General features: G+C 43.4%; 1 protein-coding gene across 2 annotated transcripts; it reads left to right on the top strand.

The window, feature by feature from the left end:
- The first annotated feature begins 3,093 nt into the window (after positions 1–3,093).
- LOC142160590 (uncharacterized) lies at positions 3,094–8,721 on the top strand. Of its 2 annotated transcripts, none has more exons than XM_075215460.1 (2): positions 3,094–3,211; positions 7,139–8,721. In XM_075215460.1, the coding sequence occupies exons 1-2, from the start codon at positions 3,127–3,129 to the stop codon at positions 8,638–8,640; spliced, it is 1,587 nt and encodes a 528-aa protein (XP_075071561.1). In that variant the 5' UTR covers positions 3,094–3,126; the 3' UTR covers positions 8,641–8,721. The 2 variants fall into 2 exon arrangements, with proteins under 2 accessions (XP_075071561.1, XP_075071562.1); XM_075215461.1 differs by having other exon boundaries at positions 3,121–3,218.
- The last annotated feature ends 724 nt before the right edge of the window (positions 8,722–9,445 follow it).

The raw sequence follows: 9,445 nt of genomic DNA, 5'->3' as shown, positions 1-9,445 counted from the left end.
ATTCTGGGAAAGTCTGATGACTGAAGAGAGGGACAGTATGGGGAGGATGGGGGGGAATGCATTATTACAGAGGGATGGAGGGGAATGTGTTATTACAGAGGGATGGAGGGGAATGCGTTATTGCAGAGTGATGGAGGGGAATGCGTTATTCCAGAGGGGATGGAGGGGAATGCGTTATTCCAGAGGGGATGGAGGGGAATGCGTTATTCCAGAGGGGATGGAGGGGAATGCGTTATTCCAGAGGGGATGGAGGGGAATGCGTTATTCCAGAGGGATGGAGGGGAATGCGTTATTCCAGAGGGATGGAGGGGAATGCGTTATTCCAGAGGGATGGAGGGGAAGGCGTTATTCCAGAGGGATGGAGGGGAATGCGTTATTCCAGAGGGGATGGAGGGGAATGCGTTATTCCAGAGGGGATGGAGGGGAATGCGTTATTCCAGAGGGGATGGAGGGGAATGCGTTATTCCAGAGGGGATGGAGGGGAATGCGTTATTCCAGAGGGGATGGAGGGGAATGCGTTATTCCAGAGGGGATGGAGGGGAATGCGTTATTCCAGAGGGGATGGAGGGGAATGCGTTATTCCAGAGGGGATGGAGGGGAATGCGTTATTCCAGAGGGGATGGAGGGGAATGCGTTATTCCAGAGGGGATGGAGGGGAATGCGTTATTCCAGAGGGGATGGAGGGGAATGCGTTATTCCAGAGGGGATGGAGGGGAATGCGTTATTCCAGAGGGGATGGAGGGGAATGCGTTATTCCAGAGGGGATGGAGGGGAATGCGTTATTCCAGAGGGGATGGAGGGGAATGCGTTATTCCAGAGGGGATGGAGGGGAATGCGTTATTACAGAGGGGATGGAGGGGAATGCGTTATTACAGAGGGGATGGAGGGGAATGCGTTATTGCAGAGGGATGGAGGGGAATGCGTTATTGCAGAGGGATGGAGGGGAATGCGTTATTGCAGAGGGATGGAGGGGAATGCGTTATTGCAGAGGGATGGAGGGGAATGCGTTATTCCAGAGGGATGGAGGGGAATGCGTTATTCCAGAGGGATGGAGGGGAATGCGTTATTCCAGAGGGGATGGAGGGGAATGCGTTTTTCCAGAGGGGATGGAGGGGAATGCGTTATTCCAGAGGGATGGAGGGGAATGCGTTATTCCAGAGGGTTGGAGGGGAATGCGTTATTCCAGAGGGTTGGAGGAGAATGCGTTATTCTAGAGGGTTGGAGGGGGATTGCGTTATTCTAGAGGGATGGAGGGGAATGCGTTATTCCAGAGGGATGGAGGGGAATGCGTTATTCCAGAGGGATGGAGGGGAATGCGTTATTCCAGAGGGATGGAGGGGAATGCGTTATTCCAGAGGGTTGGAGGGGAATGCGTTATTCCAGAGGGATGGAGGGGAATGCGTTATTCCAGAGGGATGGAGGGGAATGCGTTATTCCAGAGGGATGGAGGGGAATGCGTTATTCCAGAGGGATGGAGGGGAATGCGTTATTCCAGAGGGATGGAGGGGAATGTGTTATTCCAGAGGGATGGAGGGGAATGTGTTATTCCAGAGGGATGGAGGGATTTGTCTTGCGATGGTTTAGGGTACTTCACATTAACTTTCTACACAGTTACCTATCATTGCAGCGATACTTGTGAAGGGTTCCTAGGTACTTCTTGGGCAGTCTCTTGACCAGGCTGATAAACCCCCATATATTGCAGATCCAGATAACTTATCCAGGATCTAGTGGTGGTGAAAGATAGAAACCTGGATCTAGTGGTGGTGAAAGATAGAAACCTGGAGTGTGTTTTTTTTATTCCATTTTTTAGCTCAAGGACAGTATTGTCTCAGGAGTGACCACCACAAGACTTGAGACAACCAGCAGCATAAAATGGCTTTTTTTAAGAATAGCATGTAGACCACGCTGCTGTATTTTGGGGGAATTGATGTGGCTAAGCTTAAATTTGGAAAAACAAAAATCAGTCCCTGAAAGATCTTAAGACCATTTTGTTGAGGGCATGACACACTGCCCTAGTGGTTTGCTCCATTGCCACACCACATGCCTAAATGCATCCAGTTTTACAGGAAGGTGCATGGACTTGTCAGCCAATGTGATGGCATCTGTGGAGATACAAAAGTTTCCACCGTCCAACTGGAGGGTTCCTTTCCAAGTATAGATTACATGAATGAGTACATACTTTTGCAGCAACATTTTGCCCCACAAGTTAATGTAAACTTGGATAAAGGGATGTAGAGGGCGCAGAAACTTTTTCCTTACAGCAAAAGGTCTTAATTGTCAGGGATGCCTGAGGTTGCATCTCATCTTATAATGGGACGGACATCTAGGCACTCTTCGACCAATGTAATCAAAAAAGTTGAACTTGAAACTGGAATTATGATGAATATAATGGGGCTCCTAATGTGCTAACAGGCTATATTTTAGGTTACGTTTCAGTCTTTTCACCATGTGTGTTTTCAGGCAGATTAACAAAGCCACAAAACTAGGCTGAGATTGCTTTTCCCGGGGCACTTGCATAAATAGGAAAGTATGGGTCTCCGATGATGCCATCTTATAACAAAACTGGTGAATCTTCTGCTGGTATCATTCAATTAAGTAATCCCAAGATGGACAACAAGTATGTGGCCTCAGAAACATACCCATCATGGTATTACTCCTTAGTCACATGGCTGTGGCTCTCGTTCTCCAAATTCCTAAGACCTTCTGGGGAAATTAATTTGTTGTACTTCATGATGAAGTTGTGCCTAGGAAGAGACATATTTGTATGTAATGTGTCTATCTCTCTGCACAGTGATATTTATTAGTGTCTCTCAATATGTAGGAATGTATTGTTTTAAAGAAGTTTGGTGATAGTGAGACACCCAGCAGCCATCCCTGTGTGTCAGGAGGATTGAGCAGGACCCAGAGCCCCATCACGGTGCCTCCACCTCACTCACTGATACATGAGAGAGACAATGACCAGAAGATCCTGGAACTGACCAACAAGATCATTGAGCTGCTGAGAGGTGGAGAGGTGACTGCTGGGAATGGGACATTATACAGTAACACCAGGGGATGTGTCTGGGTGATGACCATTGTGTGTGTCAGGTTCCTATAAGGTGTGAGATTGTCACTGTCTGTCTCTCCATGCAGGATTCAGAGCGTTTAAAAGGACACAAGGATCTGTACAAGGACGTGATGATGGAAAATGACCAGGGCCTCACATCACCAGGTAAGAGGTACTTACTCTATACCTTGAAAGAAAATGTGTAGACTCTTCTTGTTAAGATGGTCTTCAGTGTCACATTGAAGATCTCACAGAGACCAGTACATCCAGGGTTTGTAGTGAGTAACTTTCATCTCAGTGTCCACAGGAAACCTGGAACCTTTTTGGATGTGAGTTGACAATTATAACTGTCTTCTCAGCAATACGCTTTGAGCAACTGGTAGTTTCATCAACCGCAGTATAGATGTTTATACAAACTGGCTTAGCCTGATAACTAGTCCAGTGATACCCACTTTTCTCTGTAGTGTCTCTTCTACAAAGTATTAGAGGAAATTTATATCAGCAAAAACTTTAGAGTCTCCATCATGGCGTAGCTCATTCTATTCCGGGGTCTAGTTGGAATTCAAATTGATTCAGAGTTTGTTAAAGTCTCTTTAAGTTCTGTCAACTAATGAATTCGACATCATATACTTTGATTCTTATCCCATTGCTGGTACCAGTGGATAAGTTTATGAAACTATAGTCTAAAGCAGTGGTTCCCAAACTTTTGCAGTTCGCGGCACCCTTAGAGTCTCCATAATATTTTCAAGGCACCCTTCCAAAATAATTATCGAGCAGTCCCGTTTTATAAGTAGTCAAAAAAACCGTAATAAGTATTTAGGTCAGGACAGAAATACCTTTTTAGTTGTATGCAAAAATAATACACATAAATCCAAGGGAAAAGAATATTTTTATTTATATTTTTTCAATTATATTTCTGTCAAAGAATAATTTACAGCTAACAAACACTGTGCCCCCTTCATCTCCACACACTCTGTGCCCCCTTCATCTCAACACACTCTGTGCCCCCTTCATCTCCACACACTCTGTGCCCCCTTCATCTCCACACACTCTGCGCCCCCTCTGCATCCGCACACTCTGCGCCCCCTCTGCATCCGCACACTCTGCGCCCTCCTTCATCTCCGCACACTCTGCGCCCCCTTCATCTCCGCACACTCTGCGCCCCCTTCATCTCCGCACACTCTGTGCCCCCTTCATCTCCGCACACTCTGTGCCCCCTTCATCTCCGCACACTCTGTGCCCCCTTCATCTCCGCACACTCTGTGCCCCCTTCATCTCCGCACACTCTGTGCCCCCTTCATCTCCGCACACTCTGTGCCCCCTTCATCTCCACACACTCTGTGCCCCCTTCATCTCCACACACTCTGTGCCCCCTTCATCTCCACACACTCTGCGCCCCCTTCATCTCCACACACTCTGCGCCCCCTTCATCTCCACACACTCTGTGCCCCCTTCATCTCCACACACTCTGCCCCCTCTGCTTGAAAGCTGCATTCGTCCATTCATTTAAAAAAAATCGATACAGCGCTGACTGAGAAGTAATCACTAAGTTAAAATTAAACAATCCTAAAAACAAGTAACACCAGAGTGGTTACTAAAAAACGAAAACGATAATCCAATTAGGATTGTTTAATTTCAATTTAGTGATTATATCTCGGTCAGCGCTGTATCATTTTTTCAATGATCTCTTTCGTTAAGGACATAGCACTACAGCTGTGACTCTTACTGCTAATGTTCATTTTTGGATTAATGGTTGCCCAGCACCAATTTTCTTTTTTTTTTTTCTTAATCTATTATCCCATTCATATAGAAAATAAGGTTATGTGGTGTTATATGAACAATAGAAAATAGTATCTTAACAGTTTTAATAATAAGTGTGCAAGTTACGTGACAGGATGGACCTCCTATGCCGCCCTGTCTGTGTGTTTGTTGGGGACCGGCTGGGCTTGCCTTGCCACTGCCCCTTTACTTTATCCCAAATCGTGCCCCCTGCATCGCAGTAGAAGGAGACTGCTTCCCCCACTAGGCTCCTTAGCGGCGCTTAGAACTGCGTTCCTTCTGGGTAACTCCCACTGCTAGTATACCCCCTCACTGGGCTCCTGGGCTGGTACACCTGACCTCTTCCTTTAGATCAGGGTTGCTGTGGATGGTTCCCCCTGGCCTATCACACTGGCCAAAGCTGCAGGGTAGCGGGCAGAGCGTTGGTACTGGATGCTGGGTCCAAAACTCAGAACAGCCGGATAACGGATTAGATTGGTCTAATCTGTAGGTTACAGTAATTACAGCAGGTAGGTAGGCTTCAAAGCATTTTAAAGCAGTAATATTTTATTAACTCAAGTGTCCTGATAAGAACAGTTACACTAGTTTATGGTACTAGTGATATCCAGAAAGGTACAGATAGAATAATAATACTACATTACATGGTCAAACAGTCCTCCTTTTATACAGATTTACACAGATACCCTATCAGGAGGTAATCCAGCCTCCTACAACTCTAACCAATCCAGGTGCTACATGCAGCCTGCACATAAATCAGCCTGGAGGGGTTTAACACCTGTTTACATTGCTGCTAGCGGCACCACAACGTCTGAGGTTTTATATTGAATGTTTACCATCAGGATATAACATTTCTCTAGTCTTGCTTTTAACGCAATTTAACTTGCAAAATTGAATTACATTCTGAGTATTACACACATATAATGTCTACCAGCTACTCTAATTACCCCCGACTGTGCTTTCAGGCTCAGCAGACGTGTTGGTCACTCAGCAATAAAAAGGTCTAAGTAACATAAGATTACCTGTCTCCAGACAGTTATGCTTACTTGGGGTTTCCTATAGGACGGTTACAAAACCCAAACATGACATACTATCTCAGAAATCAATACCTCAAAAATCAGTACATTTGTAATAAACAGTATAAAAAATGAGTACATTTGCAATTATAAATTGGTGCCCTGTGCTAATATTTTAAATATATTTATAGAATAAGTAATTTATAAGGGATCCAGCCACAATCAAGTTCATTACCACTTTAAAAATCTGTTGAGTAACTTCTTTCCTGCTGTATTACAAATGGAAATGACAAATAATGCGAATGGACACCCACGACTTGATACACTATGGCTGCAATGCTAACAAATTAATTTCTATTAGCTGGAGCTGTCAATACACCAACAGCCAATCACAAGCAGCTAGATCAGGCCTGTCCAACTTGCGGCCCTCCAGATGTTGTGAAACTACAAGCCCCAGCATGCTTTGCCAGTAGACAACCAGTTGATATCTGGAAGGGCCTGCTGGGACTTGTAGTTTCACAACACCTGGAGGGCCGCAGGTTGGACAGGCCTGAGCTAGATAGTGCTGCTGGTGCCATTGTCAACATCAAGTATCTTCACATCTGGTCTCTGGTATCCGCACAAGATATTCCTCCTAAGAAGGGTGTCTGGAGATGCGTCAACACCTCATTAGTTCGAGTCTCCAGAGGGGCGTGCTACACCTACCTGAACAGTCCCTTACTGTACTATACTCACCTGCCCAAATAATGCCCCTTCAGGGCTAAATTCACAAGTCTAAGGTACACACAAATCTAGATACAGATGTATACGCACATATGTCCAACTTGAATAGAGGGGCCTAAGTGGTTAAATCACTTTTATAAGAGACTTAACACAACCAGAGCAGTGCATTTTGTTCAGCTGAACCACGCTTCTGTAGTCCATTCTTCTTAAATTCCTTTTCACTGTCACACTCATGTAAATGTCTCAGCCATATTAAACAAAGATTCTTTGTTATTTGTAGCTTATGTCGCTTTGCTTGTAATCTTAACGTCTTCCAATTGCATTCCATGTCACTTCCTTAAAGGGTTTTCCATATTTACATCCCTAGTTACAAGACAATAGTCAATCCTAAATTCGGTTTCATAGGCCGCTAATGTTAACTTCAATGTTAAGCCCTGGTATTCAAATCCGGCTCCACTGTGATGTGGATACTGTGGGATTGACCGATATATCTAGATGCTAGTTAATGAAGAATCATATTATTTCTAACGTTTTCTTGAAAATGTTTTATCTTTGTTTATTGCATGTTCATTTTCAGGTGGACCAAAGAACAGAAACCGATCTACTAGAACTCGTAGCCCAAGCAGTGTAAATGAAGAGACAAATAATAGTGCCAGTAATCAGATTATAAATTCACTACCAGATATGAAAGAAGAATTTGAAATATGTCAAGCTAGGGCCTCAATAATCCTTAATAAAGGACATTTAAATGAAATGATTAAACCCACAGGATCTATAAAGGATGGACATGCATCTTCTGATATTAAGGAGGAATCGGTCTCATGTGAGGGAAGAAACCTCACAGACTCCAATATTTATACACCTACAGATCATACCCCTACTCATATTAAAGAAGTATCTTTTTCATTTAATCAAGGAAACCTCACAGGCGCAGACATTAATACACCATTTAAATCTTTTAATATTAAGGAGGAATCAGTCTTCTGTGAAGAAGGAAACCTTACAGACACTGACGTTCATGAAGACACAGAATTTACAATTCTCCATATTAAGGAGGAATCGGTCTCTGGTGAAGAAGAAAATCTCTCGGACACTGTTAATGATACTTCTAATACCGAGGAGAACTGTACAGGAAATAGTAATGCACAGTTGACCTCACATAATGCATACAGGACATACAATTGCTCTGAATGTCAAAAAAGATTCTTTAGTCAATCGGCTCTTGACAGGCATCAGACGGTTCACATGGGAAAGAACCTGATTTGCGAATGTGGGAAAGTTTTCACAAAAAAATCTTGCCTCGTTGCCCATGAACGGACTCATAGAGGAGAGAAACCATTTTCTTGTTCCGAATGCGACCAGTGTTTCACCTTCAAATCAAGCCTTGTCAGACATAAGAGAGTGCACACAGGTGAGAAACCATTTTCCTGTATGGTGTGTGATAAATCTTTCCGGCACAGCCAGTCCCTTGTCACCCATCAAAGAACCCACACAGGGGAGAAACCATTTTCTTGTTCCGAATGTGGTAAATGTTTCACATACAGATCAGATTTGGCTCGGCACCAGAAAATTCACAGTGGGTTGAAACTCTTTGTGTGTTCCGACTGTGGAAAAAGCTTCACACTCAAGTCAAGTCTCGTCGTCCACGAGAGGATTCACAAAGACGTGAAACCCTTTGTATGTTCTGAATGCGGGAAAGGTTACACTATCAAGTCCAACCTTATCATACACGAGAGGACTCACAAAGAAGTAAAACCCTTCGTATGTTCCGAATGTGGAAAAGGCTTTACAGCCAAGTCCAATCTTCTTGTTCACGAGCGGATTCACAAGGAATTGAAGCCTTTTCTGTGCGCTGAATGTGGCAAAAGCTTCAATCTCAAGGCCAATCTCATTGCGCACGAGAGGGTCCACACAGGAGAGAAGCCATTTCCATGTTCTGATTGCGGGAAGCGTTTCAGCCACCGTGCGCATCTGGATAAACATCGAAGAATCCATTCAAAAATTAGACCATTCATTTCCGAATGTGACAAAGGTTCTAGTCCACAAATCAATCTGTCACATCAAAATTCCGAAAAATAGGTAATAGCCTTGTTTGAAGTTAGGAATTGTTTTGGAAGGACTGGACAGTTTAAGGAGATGTAATAAATTACCATTCACTAATGTGGTAGAGTGTTTTATTGTTTTTATACATATCGTGTAATCCTTATCTGCACTTGGTCTAACAAACTGTTTATAAGTAGACCTATCATGAATTAACAGAACTTAGTGCAAACTACATTTCTTTTATATCGCCAGCTATTTATTATTTTGTATAGGTTAATTATTAATCAATGTTCTCCCCACAAAATTTTGCCAGCTGGGTGACATTAAGAATTAGCTGGGTGGGAGCAGTGTGATACTTTGCAATAATACTGAATAATGTTGGAGATTACTGCCCACACTTAAATTATTTCTAGAGACTCTGGAGGGTATTGCCCACTTGATTTTTTTTATAGATTTTTTTTTTTAGGTTTTTTATAGGTTTTCATTTCCTTGGTCTGATTGGATATAACATGATTCTCACCATGATTTGACTTGAAGGAACAAGATCCTCCTAAGCGTATGTCAGGATGCAAGAGTAATGTCATAGATCTAACACAGATGTAGAGCTTACTGAACCCATGTATGTATGTATGTATATGCTATAAAGGGAAAGGAGCTGTTATCTGGGATAGCAATCACTAAGATAAAGACACAAAACCTTCCTAGGATCTGCAGACCCTGAAAGCACATGACGTATACACACATAATGTAGACTTTTGGATGACAAATACGGTTTAGGGCTTTTCACTTTGCCAATAGTTCAGTGAAACCTTTGCCATTACTTCAAGTTGGTGACACCATT

This window comes from Mixophyes fleayi, chromosome 6 (assembly GCF_038048845.1).
Source record: "Mixophyes fleayi isolate aMixFle1 chromosome 6, aMixFle1.hap1, whole genome shotgun sequence".
Classification (NCBI taxonomy): domain Eukaryota; kingdom Metazoa; phylum Chordata; class Amphibia; order Anura; family Limnodynastidae; genus Mixophyes; species Mixophyes fleayi.
This window is presented reverse-complemented; position numbering and strand designations above follow the sequence as displayed.